The sequence below is a fragment of the Thunnus albacares genome, chromosome 7, assembly GCF_914725855.1.
Source record: "Thunnus albacares chromosome 7, fThuAlb1.1, whole genome shotgun sequence".
NCBI lineage: Eukaryota > Metazoa > Chordata > Actinopteri > Scombriformes > Scombridae > Thunnus > Thunnus albacares.
Window position 1 is genome coordinate 14790708 of NC_058112.1, and position 12201 is coordinate 14802908.

The window sequence follows — 12201 nt, forward strand, 5'->3', positions numbered from 1 at the left end:
TTGAACAAAAGATATTTGAAGATGTCACCTTGGACTTTCACAATTTTATGTCAATTATTAGATCAAGCAATTAATTAAGAAAGAAATAGTCAGATTAATACAATAATGTAAATAATTGTTAGTTGCAGCCCTACAACTAAAATCACTTGTGAGAATTGTGGGTTTAATCATCTGAGTGTCTCATACCTTCATAATGATAAAAGTAATATTTCATACATGAAATGCTGATTTACCCAGTAAAAGTGAGCAGAGCAACAATTTAAACAACAGTTAAATTTCTACTGTGATTAAAAAAAAAAAAAAGAATTGGTGACACCTCCACTTGCTCAAGAAGGCAGACGAATACAGCAGAAAGCTTCAGAAACAGCTAAGTGAGTGAACCTTAAGTTTATAAAAAAATATATATATATATTAGGGATTTATGTGTTCCCAAGATGAAGAAGATGAATAACAGTATTCTATATAATATATACAATTACCATTACCATAAACACTGCCACCATCATTATCTTAACGATGGTAGAATTAAAAAAAATAGTAACAATGTCCATCAATTTAAAGATGACTGTTGTGTGGTATTAACATATTCCAGGTAAAAGCAAATCTAATAAGGTGCGTTTTTAACAGGCACAGCACTAAAAAAAAAAAGAAATAAAATCAGCTGTTGATGTTACAAGATGTTGCTCTCTTCAGATACAGACCTAATTTCACAGTTTGGGTGCAAAACTACAGAAAGCACACAGTGTTTGGTTTGGTGAGTAGCAGATAATATGTGGCATTTATCAATACACAGGGTGAAATGTACCAAAAATTGGCAGAGCATTTCTATGAAGCCCAGTGCTGATGTTACATGTTGACCTATTATCAGGCCCCTACAGTGGACCAGGAACATCTATGCAGGTAGTAGTCAGGGGCAAGTCCATGAATACATTTATAGATATGTAGAAGAATTTTAATGTTGATCCTAAAACTAACTGGAAGGCAGCAGGAGTGATATTTAGGAGGATTTAATGGCATCTACTAGTATTATTGAACAGTAAATAGTTCCCTCTAGTGGACACAGGGAGTAACTGCATGTACTGACCAACACTGATGACTGCTTGATGGTCATAAAGGAGACAACTGAGGAGGATCTAATCACCAGTCTTAATATAATTAACATAGATTGTTCCTGACAAAGATGTATTGGCCCTTTATACAAAATCTCCATTGGAAACGCCCCAAGATTAGGACTAATTAATCCTGAGCTAGAGGGAGAAAGTGATTTTCTACCAAGCTGTGGTGATTTAAAGCAAGAACTGTGGCCCAAAATCTTTTCCAGTATTTATGAGCTGATCAACCGTTGAAGGAAGAGAATTAGAGCTAGTGATAGGATTATCAGAACAACTGTCACATTACAGTCTTATTATTTTTTATATTTCTCATAAACACTGGAATGATGGCAGCTAACATCCTACAAATGGGTCACAGCTGTGCCAAGGCTGACTCCTGTCTTATGCAGACTTAAGCCATCACTGCTCAAGCACAATGATTAGGCATTAGCTGAGAGGACACTATTTTTGGGAGGCATTGTGTGATTTAAAAGCTAACTGCAGAGTCATTTAGCTAATCCCCAAAGCCCTACCTGGGAGATCAAACAGTGTGGATATGAAGCTTCTTCAAAACGCAGGTATGTACTTGAAGAAAAGAGGAAAAAGTGAAAGTGAAGAGGATGATGATGCTAATGATGCTGATCAAACAGCACATCACTGCAGATTGCAGCTGACCAGAGAGTCCAAGCAAAAGGAATCCAAACCACATATCTAACCAAAAGAAACTCTTTGAAAACTGTGTGTAATAACCAGCTATTTTTTCATCTGTTGCCTAATTGATCCATATATGCCACTTAAAAGATTTCACATCTGAGAAGACTGGATGAAGATAGACTTTGTAAACCATGTAGTGAGTTTTATCAGTGTGTCCATATTGCAGCCCGACTAACACTGGATCTTTGAGGCTGATACTGATGTTTAAAATCTAATAAAGATATATAAGCCCATATTATTTTTTAACATAAACATACTGTAGGCTACAACACATGCATTTTTGATAAGGATCCTTTAAACCTGCAGTTACATATTTCTTTTGGCCCACTTAGGGGTACCAGTGGTAACTATAGGTAGGTTGGCACATAATCCCCTGTCAAACCACCACTTGTTGTTTTTACCCTTCAGTTTTTGCATGAATTAAACAAACATGATATAAAATGTTAATTAGCGAGCTTTAGAGGTGCTGGTAGGTGGATTTTGTTACCTTTGTACAGTCAGGCTGTACACTAAATATGCCGTAACTTCAGAGTCAGGTGATAATTCTTTGTAGTTACTCACTATGAGCAATCCCTTTCACTTTACACATCTGATCCATTGTCAATATAAAATGTTGATTAGTGCAGCTTTGAAATTGTGTTTTTTAAAAATGATGCCCAAAATATGTACTAAGCGAATGCAGACGATATATTTGACCTTCTGCATTTCGGGACTGCAATTTCTTATTATTTCTCAGCAGACATACACGCCCAGAGGTGTTCAGTACACGAACGAATTAATCTGTAACCCTAAATCTTGAGATTAATATACTAAATCCCCATTGTCAGTGACCAAATCTTAAAACTGAACAAAGCATTTTGAATCAGCAAAAATAATCTGTAGTTTCCACCTCTAGCCAATACAAATATATCTGTGATGATATAATGTCAGCTGATATTAGCCTAGTTGATTTATCAGTTGTACTCTGCTGAGGATGTCTGTGTGGTTTGGTTCGGAGTCAGTCTGGACTTTCCACAGGTGTACTTTGCCATCGCAAGTTTCACTATATAATTAAATCTCATTGCAAGCTTGGAGAAAAAGCCAACTTGATTTAGTTGCCAATTCCCTAAAGCCATTCAGTCTAATTAACTTAGTCTCTGTGTGTGTGTTGCGTTTGGGTGTGTGCGTCTGTGTGGGCGCAGATTTGAAACTGATTTTTAACTGCTGCTCCAGTCCAGCACACCCATGGGTCTCTCATTGGTGCCACTGTATTGCTTATTCAATTGTGTTGGTTTTAAATTTCATTTTAAAGTTTAAAATGCCTTTCAAACGTAGTTAATGTCTCTGTAGACAGTAGATGATAGTTAATATGTTTGTCTGCAGCCTGTTCTCCTCTAAAGCTATGGCACATCAGTGGATAAAATAAAGATGATAAAGGCGGGAAGAGACGCTTCACCCTGTTGAGAGAGTATGAGTGTTTATGTGAAGGTGACCCTGCACCCCCTCGTCTTTGCCGTGCAATAAAAACAACTTAGTGTGCATTTCTTCCCCAACAATAAATGCACAAAGCAGAGAGTCAATGAGGGAGGCAGTGAGCTAAATCCATATAAGCTCTATTGAAATTCCCCGTCTGAGTGCGCAGACTGCCTCGCGTTATTGTATTTTTGCCTTCTGTTGTTGGCAGTCTGCTTTAGGATGCTCATTACTTTCTGTCTCTAATGATGATATAAAGTAATATCCTTTTCCCCCTCTTCCTCCCCTCACCCAGTGTGCACACACAGGGTGCAAATATATTTACAGACGGTTTGGGGAAGCCTGGATAGATGCTTTTGGTGTGCAGAATCACACTTAATGCTTATTTCATTCATGCTTGATGGAGTTGCTGTAGCTGATCAAGCCATATTTTTTCTCTGAGCCATATACACCACAATGATGCTCAGACCAAAGGGTTTTATTACAATGCTGTTAGGGGCTCATGTAAGCACACCTCCTGCTAACACTGAAGTGTGAGCAGCGGCTACCCAGACGCTGAAAGCATTCGCTGCACTGTATCCTGTCAAGACAAAATCTCAGAGTGCCGATGAGTCGATTGAAGTGACTCCAAATTTAGATGCTGCAGCTCAAAGCTTTGACAGCTGATGGATTTTCTTTTTGTTCTTCTATCACTTCTATTCTCAAAGGACGATCCAAAATAATGAACTGCTCTGATCTAGATATAGATAGACGAACATTGGAAAAAAAAATTTAGTGCATGATTTATCCTGTACACACAAAAAAATAGTCCTTATGTAACAAAAAAAAAGCTACAAGGTGACAGATTTTTGTTATATTTGAAGGCGACTTCAGTTGATTTTACTATTTAGTACACCTGTAAAACAGAGAGGAGTTAATCTGCTGGCGTGGTGTTTTGTTGGAGTGAAAACTTGCAAACTCTCAGTCCTCCATAGGGCATGCTCCCTCAACTCTGAACTACATTTTCAGTCAGCCACGGTCCTCTTAAAGCTGCAGTTCTGACATTCACCAGCAGAGGCATAAATAAAGCAAAGCAGGGATTCATTTCCCTTCTGGGTGTATAATCTCCTAATCCAGCCAGTTTCAGGATTAGACCAGTACTCTTTCTACAGTGTGGTGGTCTTTAATAATCATCTAGTCTGCACCATCTGCTTAGAATTAGTGTCACAAGCATCTGCTGTTAACAGAATGTACAGTATGACCTAAATGTCAAGAAAGTGAAGTAAATAAAGTGACATTCAAAGTGAATCCACTGCTCTTCATGGATTATTTACTGGTTGCAAATGCACAGAGGTTGTATACTGTAATATTGTTTGCTAGGGATGATACTCACTATACAGAAGCACATGCATGTCCTCATAACACACACTCACACACTTTCTCTCGCACTCACAGGCACTGCTGAGAGTGGCAGTAAGAGGGACTGTCATCCTCTGTAGATTTGGAGGAGCAGCTCTTGACTTCTGTGTTAAATATTGAATGAAACTTTACTTCACTGGCCTCGGAGAACCGTGCAACCATGAAATAGTAATGGCAACAAAAGGATTTGTCATTCTCTGCTGGACTTGGATTTATGTCATCATGGCAATTACGTAATGGTGACCAGCTTGAAGAGGCTGGAGTTTTTAAAAACAGAAGTGCAGATGCTGAATGTGGCTGTTTTCACATAACTTTTAAAAAAACAGTTGTAATAAGACAGAGATCATGCTGTATTTCTTCACTGCTAGTTGTGCGTGAATGTGCTACTGTATATGATAAGGTAGTGAAGGTAGGCCAGATTAACCCAATTTGAGGCCTCGTGGCAAAAATGTGCTGTGGCCCCCATTTAACCCTGTCATTTGTCGCACTCTCTTGAAATAATTTACCGTATAAGCCTTAAAGTAGCTATAACGAATAATTTTACATCAACGATGGATCACATGACTACTTATATATGAGAGGACACACTCATAATGATGAACTCACAGAGAAATATCACCCAACTCTGCAGTTTCTCTTGGCTTTACATAGCACTTTGGAGTCTTTCAGCCCATTGTTTTGGTTTTTCTGGCCCACAACCTTATTGTTTTGTTTCAGTCTCAACTCTCTCATCAGTATTGTTTCTCACTGCAGTGAAAAAGCTCTAAAAACCCTACTGTGCCCCACCTGCACAGGACCAAATGACAGCCAGAGAGATTTAGCAACTAGCTTATGAACATATTTGAGTATTTATTAGCTAAAGAGAGAAAAAAATTTCCTGAAGGACCAAACCAAAGCTAAAAGGAGAGTGAGCAACAAAAACAAGAACTCCAAATGAATACTAATGTTGCTCTGTAGCTGCTCTATGCTTACATAGGCAAATGTTTGCTAACAAATATAGTATGTCATTGTTGTTTACAGCTTGTTTTTGCTGCCCCAAGTGGCCAGAAACTCAGTGAATACAGGTTTAAAACTAGTATAGCTGAGGGGCCCCTCTACAAGATGGATCCTCAAGATTATGTAATAATTCCCATCATTTCAGTTTGTAATGTGACTTAGTGTTTCCTACATTAACAAATATATTTTGGCTTTTGGCCTCCCTAAGGGTCTGGGGCCAGTTTCCATGGATACACACAAATCTGGATTGCATATTCCCTGAAAAGTAATAATATCATAAAGTTGTGTCTCTCTTTGAAATATGGGTTTCTTCTAGGTTTGATAGGATGCTGCACAGTAAGCAAAAAAAGAAGTCTTGAAGACGATTTTCCCGATTTGTCCCCAACAGGCTTGCAGGTAAATAAAAAAAACTATAGGCTGAGGTGTATCTATACAGTATAAGTAGAGTAAATGTTCCTCCTACATGTCATTGCCTGTGTGTGATCACAGTGAGCCGGAGGAAGCGCCCCTGGCAGTGTAGTGGGAGCGAAGCGCCTCCTGTTATTTCCCCTCCTCTCCATCCTTTTACGCCGAACCAGAACCATTCATCTCTCCCCTCCTTCAGGCTTCACATCCGGGTCATCCGCCAGTATCTGTCTCTTGCGTCTGTGTGTCTGACAGTGTAATAATTATTTCATCCGCCGCCGTGCTGTACTGCAGCCCTCTGCCCGACTGCGCGGCTCGCCGAGCGGACACTGCGCCTGGCGTGCACCGGTGATGATGGAGCCACGGGCGCTGTGAAGCTGCAGCCGGTCGCACAAAGGCAGGGATGACACGGTAGGAGGCTTTTGTATGGGCCAGCCCGCGGTGATTAACTCGCCCTAACGATGTCTAAGAGCCTCAAGAAGAAAAACCACTGGACCAACAAAGTCCACGAAGCGGTGATAACCCGGGGAAAGGAAGGAGAGCTGGGGTTCGAGCTGAAGGGGGGCGCGGAGAACGGCCAGTTCCCCTACTTCGGCGAGGTGAAGCAGGGGAAGGGACTGATCCAGAGCGGCAAACTGGCCCAGGATGAGCTGCTGCTGGAGGTCAACGACATGCCAGTGGCCGGGCTCACCACCCGGGACGTGCTGGCTGTGATTAAACACTGCAAAGACCCTGTCCGCTTCAAATGTGTCAAACAAGGTGAGACATGATGAACATGAGAGGGGCCAGGAGCGCACAGCCGCGCGGATATAAGAGGCGGGGAGGAGTGTGTGTGTAGTGTTTGTGGACGTGTGTGTGTGTGTGACTGGTGTGATTAAGATGTCATTTGTGCAGTCATCTGTCAGTCTGCACTAAAGGGAGAAGCCGTGTGTTTAGGTGGGCAAAGCACAAACCTATGCTTAGGCCTGTTTTGTTGGTGAAATGTGATTACGAGCCGCAATGATGGGTTCAGTCCACCAGGATCAGTAACTATAATGATTATATCGCAACCGGGAGCAGCCGCCGTTTGTTTATCACAGTGTCGCTGGTTTGATGCCACAGCCTGGAGGGGGTGTGTCCGTTTAGGCGTGATGCCACAGCCTGCGGTTTTCTCCTTATTTTGGTCGAAAAGACAGGGCTGGTTTCAGCAAACAGGCCTGCGCCGTGGATGAAATGTTTTTCTGTTGCTGCTGTAGACAGACAGGCTTCACACTAAAACACACAGACTCTGCTGGCTGCCTGTCCACATTACCACTACTGTTATTACTGCGTAATTACGCACTGATTGAAAAAAAAAAAGAAACCTATGTAGCCTATTTACTGAAGAGCCTGCGGTCATATTGATCAGATCTGGTTCTGTAGTCAACATGGTTTTGCTTTAACTCCCGCCCCCTCCAAATTTCACACACATACACACACTCACAAAGTGTTTTGCTTATGAAACCTTCCTGAATTCAGGAGTGGAAAATAATTGTCCAGGTCTCTTGGAGTCATGGTTTGATGAGCCTTTGAGTGTTTTGTTATTGTCAGCTGGTGCAGTGTTTTGTATAATTACCGAGGCCTCTGAAGCTGGCTTGTTGTGATGTTTCTGAGCATAGCTGTGGGGTTTATGGCAACAGTGTTGACTGAGTGACCTGCTTCTGTCAGCCAGTGTAAAAGCCGACAGGGTCTCTGTATATGACTAGAACATTGGATTGAAGAAGCAGCGGAGGAGATAGTTATCATCACACCCTCTGAGGCTCAGTTTAAGTCCTAATAACTGGCTAAAAGGGGCTGAGTTCTCAGCCATGAAATGAGCATTACAGTGGCTTCTTTCTGGGACACGAGTAAAGCAAAAATCAAACACTCAAACCGCTTTTTATTTTTGGACATTGCAGAGTTTGCTCCGAGAGGATTTGTCTTCACACTCCTCGCCTGACTGCTCGCTCTCAATCTTGGTGTTTCCACGGGTTGCGTCAATGTGATTGATTATTGAGTTAGAGCTGCTGACAGAGTAAGAGCACGGTCTTGTGATGTGTGAGGGGTTAAATGCTAATGCACATGTATCTCAGACAGGTCTGTTCTCTCCCTCCTTCCCTCCCTCTCTTATCCATTTAAACATGAGTCTGTTTAACTACCCACCTCACACTGTTCTCCAGCTGAATGTGGTCTTTGCTAAGAACGTCCTTGAGCACTCTGCTGTTTGTGCACAGCTTGTTGTCCCTTTCACCGTGTATTTTTTGGTCTTGTCTTCTCTCTTGCTGTCATATTACTGTTCAACTTAGGACTGGGCAATATGTCAAAATTATATTGGTATCGTGATGTTAGACTAGATATCGTCTTAGATTTTGGATATCGCAATATGGCATAAGTGTTGTCTTTTCCTGGTTTTAAAGGCTGCGTTACAGTAAAGTGATGCAATTTTCTGAGCTTACCAGACTGTTCTAGCTGTTCTATTATTTGCCTTTGCCCAGTTAGTCATTATATTAACATTACTGATGATTATTTATCAAAAATCTCATTGTGTTAAGATTTTGTGAAAGCACCAATAGTCATCCCTACAATATAGTTGCAATATCGATATCGAGGCAGTGTTTCCCGCAAATTGATAATTTAATTGTGGTGGTGGGTGGCACGACGGGCTGGTTTAGTAATAAACTAGTCAAACAAAGGTTTATGAATAACAAAGTTTAAGAGTTTTTTCTAGGAAAATACAAAAAATTCAAAACATTTTTAGTGCTTTCACCCATATCTTTTGGCCTTAAGCAGTGGTTGGAGTTTTTTTTAAGACAGCTGGTGTCTGTTTCTGGTCTTCATTCAGCCTCTTGTTCCCCACAACTGTCATGTGATGATGTCATACACCACTCCAGTCTTCCTCTTAGGAGGGTCCTGTCTATAGTACCAGCAGAGATGTTAAGGTGTTGAATGGTCTGTGGTCAGTGCTGACTCCTTGAGACTTGTAGACTCTGGTTAGATGTTCTGACAGTTCAGCCATGTAAGAGAGGAGCTCAGTTCTTCTGCGTTTTCATCAGAGGGATCAGGATCCAAATTAAGTTCCAGGGTGATTGTTTTACCCTCCAAAAAGTCTCTGCTGTGGAGGCTGGGGGAGGGAGGAGGCATACTTTCCAAAAGTACAGGAACTCTTGGGGTGGGGTTTGCAGTGATGACTGTCACTGATTGGTGAAAAACACATTGTGGCTGCTTCCACTTTTGTATCGCTTCATTCACAAAACAAGGAAGTGCTCTATTATCGATTTGGGACCAGTTTAGGATGAGGTGGGGACATTTCTCTTTGTTTGTTAACATTAAGAGTAAAGTTAGACTTTGTTGTCAGCTTCCTGACTTGTTTTAAAAAAGACGAGAGAAAAAGAGAGTTAGCGTGACTGAGCTGAGAGCACAAGAGAGAGAGAGACAGCGTGACGATGGTCAAGGGAGGAGAGGGAGCTGTGGTAGTGAGAACAAAGCAGTGAATGAGAGAAATAAAACGTTATTTTCTGATTGTTTCACAATGGTTACATTCTAAAGCAGAAATAAATAACCATCAAACACTCAACAGATGATTTACTGAGGAAACAGACGCTATTAGTTTAATTTTCCTCCTCTGCATTTCTGCTTTTCATTCTTTCATTACATCCAACTAATGCAGCAGTAAATACAAAGACAACAGGGTAAATCTGTGTTGTTTTGAATTCAGATTTTATCGACCTGGGCATGCCGCCCAAGTAGAGCCTATGTATGGGAAACACTGTGAGGTATTTGGTCAAGAATATAGTGATATTTGATCTTATTAATATTGCCCAGTCCTACCGACTTCCATCAGGGTGGAGAGTGGAGTGTATTTATGGCAGTGTGCTTGCAAACAGCTGCTGACACACTCACGGCCCCACAGAGGAATCATCTAGAAGCAGTCCAGTCACTCGGCTCAGATGCCACACACGGCCAAATAAGAGATGGATGTCCTGGCTGGGTACATAATCATGTCTGGCTGCTCATGCACACACACTTACACATTTTAACAGGCTATTTTCAGTCAGGTGGAAATCTTCCTTCTGTACCTGAGGGAGTACAGCAGCGACAGCAAGGCCTGATGGACCTCCAGAGCGAGGTCACAATCTCACTCTGGCCTGACCTCCTCTCACACACACACATTATTTCATCCCACCTGATCACAGAAAATAGATACACCAGGACAGGACAGTGCTTTGTGAACACTGTGCATTTTTTTGTGTTACTGATGCAGGCTCAACCCACTTCTGGGATAGTGTATAGGCCGAGCCATTAACACAGACGCCAACAATTTTCACAAGTCCTGCGTTGGCAAGTTAGCATGCAGGTGTGAGTTTTGAACTGATGCGAGGGTGTATCAAGTTACCATTTAATAGTGTTGCCCACTGTTAACTGTCTTATATAGATGTCTATCTATTAAACAAATTAATCAGTCAATCAGTCATTGCACTCTGTTTTTGTTCTGCAGAGAAATTACTTAAATGTGATAGTTGAACTGCCAGGAAAGAAACATGGTTTGATTGTGTCTCTCAAGAGAGCTGTTATTTATTCCCCTGCTGTGTGTGTGTGTGTGTGTGTGTGTGTGTGTGTGTGTGTGTGTGTGTGTGTGTGTGTGACTGCTTCAAGTGTCTCAGTTCTCAGTCATGTAAATGGATGTGCTGTAAATAAACCTCAGCTAATGGCAATATAACAACATAACACCAAATTTCACCATAAAATCAAATCAAAACAAAAAGATTCCCACATCAAGGCTAAGGCATTTGTGGTTTTAAAAAAATATTGTTACGATTTTTCTTTTTAAACGCGGGGCCTGCAAATGATTTCTTGTCTCTGTCCATCTGTACGTAATTATCAGATAAACATCTCTGGTTCGCGTTCATCTCCTCATCAGCAGCAGGCAGGAGTGAAGTGCAAACGGCTGCTTGGCTCAGTGATGCAGATTTATAAAAGTGCCATGAAGATCACAACCGCCAAGAGGTGTTAGAACAGTATGGAGAGGAAGGAAGTGTGAAAGAGTGTGTGCGTGTGTGTCTGTGTGTGTGTGTGTGTGTGTGAGTGTGTGAGTGAGAGAGAGAGAGAGTGAGAAAGACAGGTGGAGTTTTAAGAGCAGAGTATGGTGAAAGTGTGAGAATACACACTTAAGGAAACGGGGTAAATTCCATCTTGTGATATTTTCAGATTAGTGCTTTCTTTATAATTATGATCTCTTACATGTCATGAAGACTAAAGCACAGACAAAATGTTAGCCCTGTCTTTATCGTTTCCTTCTCCATAATTGAGCAAAATAATCACAGTTTATGTAACTGGACATCATGTTAAAAAATGGTTTTATATTTTGGGTTTTCTCAATTCATTTTCCAATTCTGCACATTAGTTAGTTTTTCTGTTTATTCTCAGTTTTTGGAAAAAATGGAAATATAATTGAAGAAAAAAATCCCAGAATTGAAGACTAAATAATCCAGCTCTTCTTTTAGATACCTTTAATTGGCATTAATCTTGCGTCATAAATAGCTATGGAGCAAATACGCTGATATAAATAATCATGTCAGCTATTTTTAGTGTTGTATTTTTTCATTCAGAGAATATAAGGGCCGTCATCCCAGGCTAAATCCACAACAAATGATGCTCTGATTTTCATAACAATGAACAGAATATCAAAAAGCTTTTTCTTTTAAACCTACCTGAAGGTACTGAGGCCTGGATAAGAAATGCAGACTTAAAGCAACAAACATGTCACTGCATGCTGATATTGCCTGTTTGAAATGTAATTTTCTCCCTTCCAAATTGTGTTTTTGCGTCTCAGAGAGGAGCGCGGAGGAGGAAGACCCCAGGACGTTTTATTCAGGGTTCATGAGAACAATATGTGGTGTTTTGTGAGGGGAAAAAACAACATGAATTCAAAATGTTAACATGCCCTTTAACATCTAAGTGGAGCACAGCCAGCCTCTGTCACACTGTGCGGCAGCTCTCGGCCACTGCCTATATAGGCCAGGCCAGGGAGCCACTATTTAGTAATGAAACTGTAAACAGAAATGCAGCAGGGGACTATACCTGCTTTATCTGAAAAATAATTCTCTCATAAAGGATAGCTCTAGTGATATTTTATATTTTTCTTATTGTC

At 41.0% G+C, this 12201-nt stretch overlaps 1 protein-coding gene across 3 annotated transcripts in view; it reads left to right on the top strand.

Moving 5' to 3' along the window:
* LOC122986234 (membrane-associated guanylate kinase, WW and PDZ domain-containing protein 2-like) overlaps positions 1-12201 on the top strand; it is an 88488-nt gene that overhangs the window by 1247 nt on the left and 75040 nt on the right. For 2 of the 3 annotated variants that reach the window (XM_044357392.1, XM_044357393.1), the window contains exons 3-4: positions 5968-6047; positions 6141-6815. The exons of the other annotated variant lie outside the window; for it this stretch is intronic. In XM_044357392.1, coding sequence (XP_044213327.1) covers positions 6518-6815 — 298 coding nt within the window. In that variant the 5' untranslated portion in view covers positions 5968-6047; positions 6141-6517. The remainder of the gene's footprint in view (positions 1-5967; positions 6048-6140; positions 6816-12201) is intronic. 3 annotated transcript variants of the gene reach the window in all.